Here is an 18,040-nt window from a genome sequence, read left to right as displayed (position 1 = left end):
CTTTGTGCTTGATATAAGCCATCCTCAGTGGAAATACAAGTTAATTTAAGTGAAATGAAGTTTTAGGAAGAATGAATTCTTTTGCACAGAAAGCTTCACTAAAGGAAACCTTTCTTAAAGCAGCATCTGTTTCCTGAGCTGCTCTAGAACCTGTAATAAAAGATAAACTAAAAAGAAGTAAAATTTATGAAAGTTATTTTCCCTTGTGAACATCATAAATGTAAAAAACAGGCTAATGGAAAACCTCATTTATCATTTTCCTACATGCTTTCAGTTTCATCTTGCATTACGCATGAAGAAGCTTTATCAGCGTAACGAATTAGTGCGTTCTAAGCATAACAACTTTCTCTTTTATTAGCAGTGATTATTACTATGCTTACTGCTTATGCTACAAAGTAAATCAGATATATTGCTGGCAAACACTTCCAGATACAATAAGGTGTGTGGATCACATACTAAATTTACAGAGTTATTTCATAATTTTCTTTACCCTTCACCACAGTTCATATATTTGTACATCGGATACTATACTGCAGCAGCACATGGTGTGTTATGATGCCTACAAATCTATTAAGGTCACAGAAAGCCTGTGCATATATTTAGTCTATTCCCATGTGAGTCAGAAGTATATTATTTGCATACCATTACGCACTGAAAACCTATTCAGTTATCCCCACTGGAGACAACTCTCCACAGTGACCTAAATAGTATTCACTTTCCCAATATTTGAAAGAACAGCAAATAAATGAGACCTAGTGCATAAATCCAAAAACACTCAGAACATCTAAGAATTTGGGCTTATGAATGACCAATGAAAGAATGACAAGAAAAGTAAATTATAAGCTTAACAGAGAAGGACTACAATGCTGAGAGTGAAAATGACTGGAGAGAGAATTTTCGTATAAAAGCTCTGATGTTACCGAAGCTTATTACAAGCACAAAGGTGAGCAAAGAGCCTCAAATCACAGAACTCACTTAAAAATAACTTCCCTACATTGTCAGCCACAGCAGCAGTTCTAATATCAGCTGCCCAAAACAGAGCAAGATGGGTATTGATATTTTATCTGTAGCACTGTTCAATAATTCGCAGGATGTTAACAGCTGAGACCCCTGGGACACACACATATTGCTCCTCCCTTAACGGCTGCAATATCATGCATACCTCTCAATAATCACAAACGTGTACTAACATGCAGTTACTGTCCTCCTAATTTATATTCCCCTATAATTTAAGTATTTTGATTAAACATCTAATAACTCTACTCACTCACCTTTTTTTTTTTTTTGTCATTCCTCCTGACCCCAATATAGCCACAACAAGGGGAGAATACAAACAAAGCATCAATGCAGAAAGTCAGGACAGATTAACATAACAGTCCTTTATGGCTCTTATCTACAAATAAAATCTCTCACTGTTAACTTTATTTTGCTTTTTGCCAACATGCTATATGAAGTTTACTTTAAGCTGTAAGCAATTTTGAACCTGTCTCTTTCTGTAAAGCTCTAAGCATATCTACAGCACAGTACAAACAATAACCACTGTCTTAAAATCATGGCTGTGGGCAGGCTGTAAAGTGCAATAAAAGGCAATCATGGCATGATCAAGACCAAAGCCAAGATAAAATGTACGAAGATCAATATAATATATTGAAAGGTTTGTGCATACTGGATCTTGAAACACATGCCTGATTCAGGTGGAAAATATATAAGTTATTTTTCTGCATGTTTCTTAGAGTTTATGGTCACACAGCTACTAATGACCATCCAGATGCAGTTACCTGTAGTTCAGATGAATAAGCCACAAAGTCACACAGCACTCTCAGATGCCTGACATGTTACAGTCACTTCCTGAACCTCTCCCTTCATTTTAAATCTTCAATAATGCTCTAGAAGTAAATTATTTCAGAAACTATGTCTTGAAGAAGCTGCAGCTCCAACATGGCACCTGTAACAGTTATAGCTACTTCAGTGCCTGGGTATCTTTTCATATATTCTTAATAGTACATCTGCCAGTTCTGTATGCTGGTCATATGAAAGTGATGTCTCATAAGCCCAATAAATTAAATGAATGACACTACATTCACACATAATGCCTCATATTACCAGTATTCTCCAGCGCAAACTGAGCACTCCCATGATATGCACAAAAGCCTTGAATTTATTTCCATTTCTACTTTCAGAGTAACAATTAGTTTCTCTCTCTCTCACCTACTCAGGAGAAATACAGACAAACATTTTCAAGGAATATAACATACGCTTTACCAATTTTGGCCTATACCACCTATTTTAGATGGCTTCAGAAATTCTGTAGTCAAGTCAGGCTGAAACATGTCTTGCAATACTTATGGCAAGAAAAAACAATCATCCTCCATCTCCAGTGCCCCTGGGCAGCTGGGCCAGGTCATGGCAAAATCACCCCTCCCTGGCTTACAGAAAATGTTCAGTGCTGTACTTCCACCAGGAAACAGTTAAAAGCAAGAACCCCACATCTGCCTGTCAGGTGCCTCATGCAAGCTACCTTTTCAGCACATTTAGTCATTCAATCCATTGTATCAGCTGTAATTGGAAGAATTTAATACTACTTTCAGTTCCCCTGTAATGCTCGGTCAGCAACAAAAAACCTAATGCTTTCTCTCTGGCTCTAACAAGCAGTGTTGTGTGCAGACAAAAGAAGAATTCCCCATGCATGAATATTTTGGTAGTCAATCCTTATGGAAATGTAGTTCCTCGTAATTACTGCTAAATTTTTAAGATTTAGAAAACAGCAACTGAAAGGAAAATAATTCCAAAATAGTTATCTTTATCGTGTCTTGAATACTGAGAGATTCCACCTAATGCTTCAACTTAAGAGATAAAGAAGCAAAAATTCTCAAGCCTGTGGTTGAGAAAGACCACTCTTTTAATGGGAAGAGGGAAGAAAAGAGACTGCTTTACAGGGTCTCAGCTTCCAGAGGTTCTCCCATCATGTTCAGATGAAAAATGTAACAAAACAGAGGTAGCTGTGCCTTGCCTGTAAAAAGCAGATCATCACTGATTTATGCTAACTCCATATCATTATATCCTGTGATCAGGAAGAACGGATGAGAATAACAGCAGCACATCAAAAAAAGCGTACCTCAATTTTTTTTTTTTTTTTTTTTTTTTTTTTTTTTTTTTACAGAAATACTTTATGCTGCACTTAAGAAATATCCTTTGTTTCAGGAGCATTATGACATTGCTTATGAGACCTCTGACTGAGGGTAAAAAGACTGCCAACCCTGTTTGAGTGTACCAATGGCTTACACAGAGGGTACTGAATATCATCACCGGTGCAGCAGTAATTGTAGATGAAGAACTGTCTGAAAATGTTGTTTGTTAAATGCTTTGCCATTAAAGATCTGTAACAGTTATAATTAAGTCAAGAATGTGTTTCGTGATTTCTTGGAATGAGTCAGAGAAACAGGGGACTATTCCATTACTTATTTTGTTATTTATTAATAGAAAATAGTACTAGTAGAATAATTACACACACAATTTAATGGTACACATCACACACATTGTATGGCTCACATACACAGAGCACAACTCTGCTACTCTTAATTTTTTTAATCAGCCTTTACATTAGAAAAAGCACTGGGGAGTAAACATCCAAGCACCTATGTGCACCACGCTGCACAGTGCTGGCAGGAATGTCTTTGCTGCCCTGTGACATATTAGCTTTGGTGGCTGGCAAAAATGTGCAGTAACAGCTTCTGACAGAAGATTTGCTTTGCTCCTTCTGCTCCAAAGTAGCATTAAATGGAGCCAAAACAAATTTAAATAATTTCTAACTTATGCAACAGTGAGAGAAATTTAATTCACATTATATATCTCATCAGGGGAAGAAAAAGCAAGTTCTTATTTACTAGATAACATCCAGTTATGATTCCACTTCAGACCACTTCCATGAGAGTTGTAAAATGCAGGCAAACTACCACTCAGTTACAGAATTCACAAACTTATTAAATGTAGAAGAGAAAGAGAATTACCCCCAAAATCAGAGTAAGACACATTATCTTCTAACTTCAACACACCCCAAGAGCCCTAGGATGAAGGGCTGGTTCAGCTAAAGGTGTCAGCACAGCTGGACTTGGTTCTGCACAAGAATGGAGTCAGAACAGCCAAGCCCTGAAGGGAGCTCGGGTCAGCTGGTGAGGAAGAAGGCATCCACAGACTTTCCTGACATGCATCAGAAACAGCTTTTTTCATCTCTAGTCCACTACAGACAGACATGAATGTTATCAGAACACGTTGCTGTTCTTGGTGTACCCTGAAAAGTCCACAGGAAGTGGCAGTGATAGGAGCGTGGCATCATATTAAGTATGCTGCTGGTACTGCTCCAAATTGTAAAAGTAAAACCTGAGCCAGGCGGGTGTCCCAGTGTGACACAACACGGTGCGAGGCCTTTGCCTAGCTAATGAAATGGATTCAAGGTCTCCCTGTGTTGAGTAACCCCATATTTCATTAAAATGAAATTGGATTTTGAATCTTTAATAAAAAAAATTAGATTTTTTTAATCATCATCCTCCCCAAAAATCAGTCCTCAGAAAGAAAAGCTTTCCTGAGAAGACCTGTGACTGCCCTAAAAAAAAAAACACCAGCAACTGCACCTTCTGATGAAATGTCGCATTTCATCTCTGACATCATCCAGCTGGATACGGTGACCAGGGTTTTACAAAAGCAAGCTATGCTTTGAACTTATTTTTAAACATATCTACAGGGATGGATTTTCAGAGAACATATAAATAGCAGAGTCTAAAACTTTACACATCCAGACTGACATATCTAAGTATCACAAGGTGCTTTTGAAACCTGTAGCTTGTAAAGACACAGTAAAAAGTATCAATTATCAAAGTACGTTAAAACTTTTTAAGAAATTATTATCCACCTTGCATGCTTGACTGCAGTTTTGAACATCCCTCACAGTTTCCACAAAGCACAGACAGGAACCAAGGCTCCAACAACAGGGCAGGCTCAGGCCAAGTGCGAGGCCCCTCCCTGGAACACAACAACTGCTGAAGTGCAGCGATGGGGTACGGGCAAGGCACCAGTGCAACCCCAGAGTGCTAAAGTTATGCTCTAAGGACAATGTATTCCATGTAATGGGTTAATTTCACAAAAACAGTGAAAACAATTTAAATTCACGTCTGTGAATATATTTATGATTCAGATCTAAAATTGTTGTATTATAGGTAAATAAAAATACTTCAAAAATGTATACATGTTGCTTTCTATTCTCCTAATATTGTTTCAACAATTTCTGCCAAATGTTGCTATAGAAAATCTCTCCCAATTAAACCAGCATGAAACAGTAGTAACACTGATGAATGCAATAAACTAACACTGCTCTACTACGTGAGAACGAGGTCCCAAGAATGAATAAACACTAAATTCCAAGCCAAAAGGAATTTTTAGCAAACTATGTATGGAACCCCAGAAACTATGGAAACTTAGACCTTCTTGGAAGACTCAATACAAAACTGCAATCATCTTTGATGACCATCAGCCTGTGTGTCTGTAAATCCGAAGATTCCTTTCCCACCTTTTTTCTTGAATTTCTTATTTCATTTCCCTTCTTGTGGGCCTCAGTCAATATCTTCAGGCTGGACTTGATGGGGCAAGTCCCTAACGTCCTTTGAGTCTAAACTGAGTGAAGCTAATGGTACAGTTCCAAAGGGTGCTCACATGTTTTGCTCAACTGGGATGTTTAATAGAAAGGCACAGGCTGCTCAGAGAGGTTATGGAGTCTACATCTCTGGATGCCTACCCGTGCGACCTGCTGTACAGAACCTGCTTTAGCAGGGGCACTGGACTCAATGATTATCTCTAGAGGTCCCTTCCAACCCCTACAATTCTGTGACTCCACGATCAATGCAACATGCTCTCACAGTTATCTCCTGAGATTACAAAAGGCATTTTCCATTGAGGTTTCTACAGAGAGAGGCTACAGCAATGCACTGGTTAAAAACACTATAAAACAAACTTAAACATATGCCAACAAAAGGAAATTCAACCTAATTTCATTGGGAAATCTTCACGACATTTTCTCATACATTCCCCCACATGAGAAAACATCCAGGAACCCTTTATTTTAAGTACATCTGGAACTGTAAGCCAGGGCAATTTTTAAGTAAATTGTGCAATCCCTGCCAAGAATAAGAAGTTGGTTTCCTGAAATACCATCCTGTTTTAACTGCATATTAATTTATCTGCTTAATATCTTGCCATGGACTATAACAAATATATATACAAGCTGATTCTACTCTGAATTTGCTGTTTCATTTTGTTTTCAATTATAACGTGGGGAAATCTGGCATTTATCCACAGAAATATGCCTTTCATCAATAAATAATTCTTCCATCAGTATGACACCTGTAACAATTTAAATCTCTTCAATATCCTAAATCTCAGTTAGGCAAAATATATTACTGCATAGTGACATTCATAGCATGAGCACTGTCACTGAAGTTAAGTACTTTTATTAAAATACCATGCTGAATTGGAGGCCCAGTAATGAATATCCTTAATGATATATGAAAACAATCTTCTCAAATGCAGTTTCACTTATTCTTTCAATAGACCTGTTTGCACCAAAGACAAATGCAGAATTACTTTTTTTCTCCTGATTTTGGCCTTACTTTTCATAAACTCTTGCTATGTAGCAGCATTGCATGCATTACACAAATAAGTGCAGTACACAAATAAGCCTATTTAAAAAAGCTACCCTATGTGGGCATTCATCTGAAAGCTTAACTTTTCCCATTTTTGAAGTAAATATTAATGATTATATTCCCAACCAAGTACTGGTATTTTTTTTTTTTTTTAACTTCAGTTAAATATGCACATTTTTCCTTTTTTTCTTCCAAAACGGAGACAACTATTTTATCTACAAATGTAGAACACAGAACAGCCTGGGTTGAAAAGGACCATAATGATCACCTAGTTCCAACCCCCCTGCTGTGGGCAGGGCCACCAACCACTAGACCAGGCTGCCCAGAGCCACATCCAGCCTGGTCTTGAATGCCTCCAGGGATGGGGCATCCACAACCTCCTTGGGCAACCTGTTCCAGTGCCTCACCACCCTCTGTGTGAAAAACTTCCTTCTAATATCTAACCCAGACCTCCCCTGTCTTAGCTTAAAACCATTCCCCCTTGTACTGTCACTATCTATCCCCATAAACAGTCATAGCCCCTCTTGTTTATACACTCCCTTTAAATACTGGAAGGCCACAATGAGGTCTCCCCGGAGCCTTCTCTTCTCCAAACTAAACAAGCCCAGTTCCCTCAACCTTTCTTCACAGTAGAGGTGCTCCAGCCCTCTAATCATCTTAGTGGCCCTCCTCTGAACTCATTCCAAGAGCTCCATGTCTTGTCAACGAGACCAAGCGGTCTTGGACAAACAGTCCATTTTGGTGTAAGTCTAAAAGTGGCTTAAATGTTACTATTTGTTTTCATTCTACTCTTTAATTTCTTTTCTTCACATTTGTCTTTTTAAGTAACCATGGTCTAAACAACTAGACATTTAACATTTGTCTGAGAATTGGAACTGGGAATTTTATGGGGTTTTCATTCTCTAATAATTACTAGTACCATAAAGTTTAAGATCAAACTCCAAGTCAGATTCTTGTTTTCCTTTCATTAAGTATTTTAGAATGTAATAAGTCTGATTTTTTCTTGTGAAATTGACAGATCAGAAATCACAAAACTAATTTCTCTTGGCGAGTATAATATTTTTTAAAATACCAGACATTAAGTACTGAAGAGAATTTAGAAATCACATGTAAATATCCAAGGAAACTGTGTAGGGTCTTACTAATGTTCAAGAGCATAAATTAACAGTGAAATTTGGATAAAATTAGTGGCCATGTTAGCTGCTACATAACTAAAACACTCCTTGGCATTATACGGATTTAGGATAACTGTCTGTCCTTGGGAAATTTTAATATGTATTTATGCCATAATATAAATCCCAACTTATGCAACAGAATCATTTTCAATCTTCACTGCTGTTTCTAGCTAGTGATAAAATATAGACAGGTTAACATGGAAAAAAAGGTCCAGAATTAATATAGTGATTAATTTCAGATAAAGATTAACACCACAAACAGATTTCACTGTTTTTACTCATGTTATTTTTTTCCCTCTCTTATACTTTTGAAGTAAAAAAGAAATATTTGTTCTTATAAACTGAACATGGTCCTTGCATTATGTTCCAATCATCAAAGGTCCCTCGGAAGCAATACATTATAAACTTAGAAATGCTAATTCACTCACACACTGGTGGAGAATATGCTTAGCCAACCGCAGCACCTAGAGGCTCAGAAAGGGCAGCAATGACAAATAAAACCAGGAGATGATGCCTGATTCCTGACATGATAGCTAAATAATGGTCATTTTATTCTGTTTCTTTACATCGAAAACATATCCAGCTATGTTAGGACTGACTTGCTGCTTCATGTGGACCATAGCCCACATCACTGGCAAATTTTTTACAGCAAACAGACAAGAATATATAAAAGCACATTTTTGCCTTTCCACAGTGTAATATTCTATTATTGCAGTATAATACACAGTAGCTAAATGAACCCTTCCTGGTTATTACCCACCTAATGTTGTAAAAATATTACTATGACATTTCATCTGGTCAACCATCTTAAAAGGTTAATTCTGTTTCCTATTTGAGATTTTTCTCTAGGTGAGATGTTCTGTGCAGTTTCTATTTACTGATTCCAAACAACCCCCAAACTGTTTCATTGCTCACTCTCACTGTTAAGAACATATTGACTGGCTGCCTGCTCTGCTGTTTAATTCATTTATGCTGAGAGTCAGGCATGAAGACAGAATTTTAAATGTGACATTTGCGGGCTGTTGGGTCATTTGAAGCCCTGACAACACCAGGGAGCTTCTGACATACAAACTGGTCCTGATTTCCAATCTTCCATGTTCTGAACACATCAGATATTCTTCCCAGAGGTGCAGGTTTCAGCCAAAAGTTTTTAAATCCCTTGTGCTTATATCTTACAGAAAAGACCTGTACGCTTAAAAGTTTTAAAATAGAGCTTGTGCTTCCTTTAAGATAAAACCAGCACTGCCTGCAGCATGCAACACAACTGCTCATAAACATCAACTGACAAAGGTATTTGGAAAGATCTACAATAGTAATTATTACTAACAGGATTTTGTAAGCAACTTTGATGTTTGATGGACTTTCATTTCTTACTGTTGATTCTCCTGTTCAGAACCAGCTCAGGATGACATCACAGCTTTATTTAACATTGCATATCTGGCTTATTACTATCCTGATCAATATCAGCTCCAGGTTTCCAGGATGGAAGTTTTCATTGTCTCAAAACAGTTGGTGGACTATACCATTTTGTCTCCCATTGGGAACTGTCATAATGTTCCCCAGCTTTCAGGTCAATCTTTCACCATATACCTGATTACTTGAAAGATTCCATACTGCTGAGATACTATTAGGAAAGCAGTAACCTGACCTATTCATTCCTAAACTAGGGAAATCAAAATTATCCATCCCTGAAGCAGGACTGGCATCTACAAAGTTCAAAAATAAAATTCTGAGGGAAAATTCCAAATGACTGCAACAGAACAGGTCTTTCTGCTTTCTTTAAAACACCACCAAGAACAGAGATGCTAAGTCTCAATATTCAGGTTTTACAGTATATGACAAGTTTTATGGATGTTACTTAGTCATTGGTCTTTCCACAAAGTAGGCAGAGCCCACTGTGGCTAACAGCCAGCAATTGGGCTTCAGAAGAAAGACATATGAATATAGGCTGGGCATCCCATCTATCAGCAGGATGGACTGAATGTCAAACCTTGAACTTTGAGAAAAGAGCAAGAAGGGATTACAGAATCTTCTGCAGAGGAAAGATCTCTTCCTCCTTCTTGCCATAAGTTAACTAAAATTAGACATGCTATAATTAAAAACATAGCCTGCTTTCCAATTCCAGCCCCAGCGTCCCCATCATCCCTCATTTGAGTATCTGAATCAATGGAAAAGCATTGATTTTAAGTAAGGACACAATAGGTACAATCTAGGCAAAATCTCAATCTCTGTTTTCTGTTGTGTAAAACAAAAAGCAAACAAAGGCCTATGCAAAGCAGAAAGTATGATGACACTGCTGTAGTTGGAAGCAGAAATACTGCTAACACCTCATTCAGAAGGGGACATCATTTTCCCCTCTCAATTCTTCATGACAATTCCACAACAGTGATTCTATAGTTTGTGGAGTAGGAATATGATTTGGGAAAATATACAAATTAGACAAAATTTGTGAATTTTTTTCTTTAACATCAGTACATACAACAATTTTAACAGTAACCTCTGAAGTGACAACTGTGTCATGCAGCAAGTTATCATTTCATTGCCATGTTCTGAATAAGCCTTTTATAATTTAATGGTTGTCATCTAAACAAGAGTATGTTGTTTTTACATACTTCCAGCATGAGCACATTGATTCTGCATGACCTAGAAAAGCAGTTTAAATATTACAGATGTTGCTTATTCTCAAAGAAATTCCTCAAAATAGAAAGGCTTACCTGGTGTATTATCTGAGCTACAGGAAGTTGATCAGCATATTTTAGTGGTTCTGTTGCCAATTCATCCTTTGGCAGCCTGGGAAGAAATGAAGTTAACATTTATCAAAGTCAAAAAAATGTTTACTAAATGAAATTACTGAAATTTAAGAGTTTTGAGTATATCACTTCTAAAAGTTTGGTATCTGGGATATAGTTTTGCTTAAAATGAAGCAAAAGCGTATTCTTACATAGCTAAGTGAAATACTAAGTTTACTATAAACTAATGTTAATATCATTGTGGATTTTTTTTCCCCCAACAAAAGCCCATAAACCACCAATTTAGTGGCAGAAACCCATGAAAATCTCTCAATTTAGTATTAAATGAACAAAGTGTTGGTGAAAACTGGATTGAAAATCCCACAGGCAAGAAGTCTTATGAGTTTACAAAACAGATTCATCACTGTTAACAACACAATATTCTTCGCTCAACCCTGCCAACATAACTCAAATACGACCATCTCAAAAGGCAAGAGGGATCATTTACTCTTTCTGCTTTTCCTGCAAGAGCGTATCAGTATCCAGCTGATGACTTAAACACAAACATTCCTGCATTAGAGAGCAGAGTAACATGTATTATTGATTTCAAACAAGTCAGAGAACATCAACTTGAGGAGCAGAATACCTCACCAACAAAATGCATCATATATCTCTAAGTTTCAAACAAACTGCAGCTACACCTGAAAATGCAAAATCCATATGCATTTTCTCAAAAGAATATTTAAATGAGAGTGAAAGAGTACAAAAACATGTTTTAAACCCCTTAATCATAGCGCTTTCTTCAACTGAGACCACACAGCATTTGCTACATTTTCAAAATATTCAAGGTTTTCTTTGGTTCTTTTAAAGAGTTCTGAACATGGGAATTTCAGCATATGAGAAGCAACGAAGGAAAAGTGATCTCTACAAAATGAAGACCTTCCTACAAAATTAAATCAGAATTACTTTCAGACAAAAACTGTGGCCAAGACGCTATTTTCCAAGCTCACATTACTAACTTATACTAATTTAATTCACAACTGATATGTGGGCTTGCAGGGTTATTTTACCTGCAGACTGGCTGCCAGGCACAAGACAGAAACTACAGACTGTCTCTGCAATGATAAGAGAAAACTGTAAATGCACATCTCTTCCCTTTTCAATTTCTGCATTTCTGCTGTGGTTTGGAGTGCTTTTAAGTGCTGCATAAGAGGTTGAATGAAGGAAAATTAAATAAGCAAGCTGTTAACTACTGAATTTGGTCTACTGAAAAAGCTGGTTTACTTACAGGGTTTTTACAGGGGACCATTAATGGCAATGATGAATTTGTACTCACAAACCGCCACTTTCCAAACTTCAGTAGTAACGACTGGTGCTCTAAGAAGGTCACCACTGGACAAACTAATTATTCATTTCACTGTTTTCTGTTGAAATACCAGTAAAAACTATCACCATTTCTGAAAATATTTTCCAATTCTTTATTTCTTTCTGCATCCAGCTGTTTTCTTCATAAAGTAGTCACATCTTTTTTGAGCTGTTTTAAAACAGTTTCAAGTTCTCTGCCGGTTCAGTTGACTGGTGGTGGCATTAATTCTTTCTAAAAAGCAACTTTTTTTCTTTTTTCTTTCCTCCCAATTAAAAAAAACACATAACAACTGCAGATGTAATCCAGAAAATACATGGTACGAAATAAATTCCTTTTTTAATCCAGCATGAGACATACCGCTGCCTATTTAGTTATCCACATTTGACAAGAATTTGAGATGACTTCTTTTCCAGTGGGAGCTTGTTAGTTGATACAATACCCTGATTTATGGATACCAGTTACATAGATTCATTTCCTAGCCACAGTCCTATATATAAAAACATTGTACACAGAACATAATATTCATTAATATCTTGAGTACTTATTTCTGCAGCTTTTACAAGGACAATGCAGAACTGGGGAAAAAACTGCATCTCAAATGCCAAAACTGAAGATTTGAAGCTGCAAGTAACCGCTAAAATTATTCTAAACTGAATGTTAGCAGGAAATAAAAATCCTTCTCTGCTCTATCAAGGACTTTGAACATTTGGCAATGTTTTCTGTCTAGACAGAGTCAGCACCCTTTGCATAGTCAAACAACCTCCTCGTCAACTGCAGAAAAAGACCTTTCTTTAAATGTCAATGGATTAAAAAGAGAAAAATTATCAAGATAATTTTGAGCCTTAGGAAGCTTTACTGAAAAAATAGGGAGAAAGGGAAGAATAGTATAAACTACACATTTTAAAGTAAATTTAGATTTACATTGCAATTAGGCTGATGAATATTTCAAGAAAGATTTTTTATTTTTTTTCTAATCTATTTTCTGAAAAAAATACATCAAGCCAATTGAACTACACTACATTGTATATTATATACTAACTACAAGATTTAGATAGATGAATTATTATATATGCACACATGTATACATACGTACACTAATTACACACTCTCACAGAGGTAATTCAGAAGAATTCAGAACTGTTCTCTCCAAAGTTCTTCTGTACTCAGTGATTTGCTAGCTGTCAAGACAACAAAAGAGCTTTGGTTCTTCTCTCCTGCCTCCTCAACCGGACGAGTGTGTATCTCAATCTTTAATATTAAACTGCATACATTAAAGCATGGAAGCTCAAAAAAGTGACAAAAAAGCTGTATGAAATATTGCCAAAGAATGTCCTTTACTTGGAGCAAGTCATTAACTTGAGCTAGCAGGTATGATAAAGCACTGTATCAATAAACTTTGGGCATTTGGGGTTACGGCTAAGGTGCAAGAATAACTCACAGTAAACGGTATTTGTAAATTTGACAATAGTAGTATAGTATTCATTATTATGATGTTGCAGTGCTATCATCTAAAGTTACAGCAGGGCACTTTGTCAAGAGAATGAACAGACCACCGCCTCACCTCCTAGCACCAAATGCTCAGCTCACTCTAAGAAAAATCAGCTGTGAAGAGGATATGCAGATCACTGAGCAACCAAAAACATCAAGTTATCACTGACCATAAATTAATTTTTTGGGAGACCTATATTTATAAGCACGTATAAGCCAAATACAGCTATCAGAGCATAAAACCCCCTGGAAGTAGACACATTTACTACATTTTAAATAGTCTTTTTAATAAGATAGAACAGAGACAGCTCACTGCCAGTAAGATCAAGCAACACCATGTACCTCCCTTCCCCCAAGCAGGAGCTGTATCCAAAACTGGTTACTTTAGGTACATATATGGCCTGAGCCATGTGCAAACATTGAGAAAGCACTAGTCGTAGTGAGGAAAACTTGCATCAGAGACCATGCTGACAGATAAACACCACAGAACTGCAACACAACATATACATCTGTCTAATTTACAAGCACAGAACAGTTTCACACTCCATCAAGAAAATTACATTAGTTAATGTGGTCAGCTTTGCAATCAAAGTAAAAAAAGCAACATAATTAGGATGGTCGGTATAGAGTAGAAAGAATTACGTGAAAACTTACTGCAAAACTGCTACTTCATCTTACACAAGCCCCACTATTGCTGGGCCTCATAGGCTGGATGAATTGCCTGTAAAAACCAATCCTCTTCTAAAAGGCATAAAGGATAGAAAGGCCATAACTAGAAAGGAGGAAAAGGTCAACACAGAGGATGTTCTATTTCCTCCTGTGTTTTGTAGGGTGGAGGAAGAACAGGTCAGGAAATATCCATTGCAATCTTTCTGACCTTGCTTTTCTCTTTCAGAGGGACACAAGGAAGGTGAAGTTGCTTACTTTGCTTACAGAATTTCCAGATGCTTGGGATTGCATTCATTTTTGCTAAAAAAAAAAATAACAGTTATGCCAGGAAAAAAAATACAAGAAGTCATCTCAGTGGATGGAATTTGTGCTCAAATCACATGAGGTAATTTGAGGCTGTAATTTCACAAAATCATTTGACCTCACTATTTACTTCATTGATATTTGACACTTAAACCTTCATAAAATTATGAGCTAATTTGTTGTAATACATATTTCTTTGTATGCTCAATGTCTTTCAAAATGATTCTACTACAAAAACAAAAGTCATCTTTCATGAATTAATTTTCCAGTGAGAAATGCTCCTTTCTGTCTCAATTGAGCATGACAGCAGAGTGCTGCCAACAGTGGCAAAGCAAGCTAACACAGCAGCATATCAGCATATACTGCATCACGCCTGACAGCTGGTAAGCAAAGCATAAGGAGATCTTGATTTTCAGGGAGAAGACTAGAAAGAAACACAAAATCAGAAAAGAAGTGAGAAGCAGTAAGAGACAGCAGAAGAGAAGGATCCTGAAAACTTCAATTTGGAAGTTATTTTTATACTGCCGCTGTGAGTGCTCTTAGATGGAGGAAAGTAAGCGTGAAACAGAAACTGTGGAAAGTGAATCTAAATCCAGTAAAATGTGTCAAGATATTTAGTGAAAAACCTTATTTGTTATTTATATTTACATGCTCTTTCTTGTGGGAAAATTCCTGAGAGAGTCATCGCATGCTGAAATACAAATCCTTACTATCAAGAAGTGGCATATTTTGCCACAAGTGCTATGGTCTGCTACGCAGAAGAGCTGCAATGGCTTTAGGGCATAGATATATTTTATCTCATGCAAGTATTGTAAAAATACAAGAAAAAAAGAGCAGCATGTGATCACTACCTGGTTTGCTCATGGCAGAAATGTGCTGTTAGGACACTTCAGGAGAGAGAAAAGACTTGATAATTGGGACAAACTGTACAATGCAGCCATGAAGCCTGGCTCCCTGGGCAATGTAAACATTCATTAATTACATGAGGCAGTAGGGCTAAGGCCTATGCAGTCTCTAGATATGCTGGTTTGAAAAGAGCACATTCTTTCCACGCATAAGACGCATGCACAGGTAACACTGCAGCTCTTTGAAACTACTGATCCTGAAAGGTAAGTCCTAACACATACTTCTTTCAGAAACTACACAAGATCAAAGTCACAGTGATAAGCCAGGGTAAAGAAAAGAGGCTATCAGCAACAAAAATACATTAAGGAAGAAGAGTCTTGCACAGCTCGTGAACTGCAGCATTGTTTGTTTAATAGATAACTTCTGAAAACTGTGAATGAAGGTATTGCAACAGCTTGTCCCACTTCTAAAAGTGGCTTGAAAGTAGAAATGCTGCAACTGATCAGACAGTCAACATGTCACCAAAGGATGCAAATAACACAGCAGCGGCCTAAATTAGACAACCCAAGCTAAAAGGCTGAAATTATTAATCTAAGTCCATGTATAGCACTGATAGCTTTATTGACTGTAAATACACAAACGTGCTTGCATCTAGCAATAAAAAGAAAACAAAACACCAAAGCTTTATGTACCACATCAGAAAAAGTTATTAGGTTTCCTATTAGAGGGAGACTGAAATGGGCTATGTCAGGTTTGAGTGAATGGTTTTTAAAATTGGCCATTAAGAAATTCATCTACCATAGCCATACTACAGAAGATTAAGAATTAGACCTTGGATCAATGCCAGGTACTTGATCTACCTGCTAACTCCTAACTTCATGTGTATTTAAGAATAAGGTACATTTAACCAACAGATGCACTAAACTACAGGGAAAATGCCAGAAGAGAACATTGTTAATTCTGCTATTCCTTAAAAAAAAAAAAAAAAAAAGTGCAAATAAATTCTTTTCTTCTCTTTTTAAGGGCATGCAAGATTTAACTAGAGGCATGCCCACCATACTGATAGTCACATACAGGAGAAGCAAACACTCAAAAGTAATCATCATCCCAGGGAATTTCTTCACAAAGTGTCTATATGGTATCAATTGCTCCTATTAAATAATCAAAATAAGCCTTTTGACTGTTTAACAGAACATTCAATGTACACTTAGTTGTCACCACTTTTCCTCAGAAGTGTATGGATGTCCCCCTCTAAGAATCTGATATGCCTAATAATGCAAACAGTTTCACTCACTTCTACCGTACAGAGCTCTGGTTAGCCAGAGAGCTGGCAGCTTACCTAGTGTGACTTTGCATGAACGTCTAGAAGAACGCTAACGCACACCTTTTGCAGTTCATTACTGTGAAGTCTGAAAGTCATGTCCTTCAATGGATGAGTTACTGCATATTTAAAGATGAAGAGAAAGAGATACGTCTACAGTGGAAATATGCAGGTATTTCACAATCACAGCCAAGCACACCAAGATCCTTGAGTAGATGAATGCAGTAACCTGCACTTGTTTGCAGAAACTAATCCAGCCAGCAGGTAGCCTACTCTGGCTTAAAAAGAAAAATGAACAATGTAACGTGAAAAAAAAAGAATGAAAAAAATGATCTCTGGTGCAATGAAAAACTAAATCAATGTTAGGCACAACTAGATTTATTATCTGGATAAGGAAACGGTATTGCTGACTTTTACTGAAAAGAAAAAACATTTTACTTCAGTAAACTTACTTAACTCGACCGTTACTTGGCCTCATTTGTGTAGAACAAAGAAGCAAAGCATCTCATTGTTTGGAAATGCAAATACTTTCTGCAATCTGTTCATTTCTTTCAAATAAGCATCAATAATTTTGACCCAAACTAGTTGTACAGATTTAATCCTGAAGTCTCTGAGCGCTCAGTGATTTCTGTTGGATGCTATCATAAAAGGTCTGTTAGCATTTCCAGAATCTGCCAGACATATTTCAGCTTTAATCTGTTGCTTCATAAACTGTATAAAACTAGACTGTAATAAATGGTTCCTCTGCCTTTCTGTGATCCAGATATAATTTCTCATCTGAAGAACCTCAAGTGATTAACTTCTGTCAAGCTACGTATACTTAACCAACCCAAGATCCTAAAAAGAGGTGATGGAAATCTGTATTGCGTTTTAGCCAAATACACAGGTTGACCAATACTTCCTCTTCACTTTTCTGGCCAATGACTTTTGTTAAAATACATTTAGACACTGCAGGAACTCTCTGTTCTTCGTGCTCCTATTTTTACACTTAGGCAAGACACAGGAAAGGAATTTAGAAGAATATTAGCTTAACTAAGCAGAACTGACTTTGCTGCTACTGGAAAACACATGACCTGGAGGGCTTATTCTGTTATCTCAAATATTCCACATTTTAGGTAAATTAGAAAATCTCTCTTGAATTAATTTAAACTTCAACATGATGATGCTGCTGAAGCACAAAGTGCTAATAAAAAATTGGCGATAAAAAGATCAGGTAAGTCTCTCCTCTATCGTTGAAAATCACCATTTGAGACCACAGCCAAAAGTAGCTACTCCTTGCTTTACTTAAATTCACCCCTACAGCATGCAGGGTTTGTGGGGGAGAAAAGAGAACAAGAGTCTCCATGAAATTTCCTGAACTCAGGCCACATTAGACAGACGAGTCTAGCAATATCAGAGGAGCTTTTACCGATGGTCCAAACCAGCCAGAAAAGACTATCTCCCACCTAGCTGAG

General features: G+C 37.0%; 1 protein-coding gene across 1 annotated transcript in view; it reads right to left on the bottom strand.

Moving 5' to 3' along the window:
* The window catches only part of PIGK (phosphatidylinositol glycan anchor biosynthesis class K), a 65,722-nt gene that overhangs the window by 11,681 nt on the left and 36,001 nt on the right, over positions 1-18,040 (bottom strand). The window contains exon 10 of the mRNA XM_021405495.1: positions 10,579-10,654. Within this exon, the coding sequence (XP_021261170.1) occupies positions 10,579-10,654 (76 nt within the window). The remainder of the gene's footprint in view (positions 1-10,578; positions 10,655-18,040) is intronic.

Source organism: Numida meleagris, chromosome 7, assembly GCF_002078875.1.
Source record: "Numida meleagris isolate 19003 breed g44 Domestic line chromosome 7, NumMel1.0, whole genome shotgun sequence".
In the NCBI taxonomy this organism is placed as follows: Eukaryota; Metazoa; Chordata; class Aves; order Galliformes; family Numididae; genus Numida; species Numida meleagris.
This window is presented reverse-complemented; position numbering and strand designations above follow the sequence as displayed.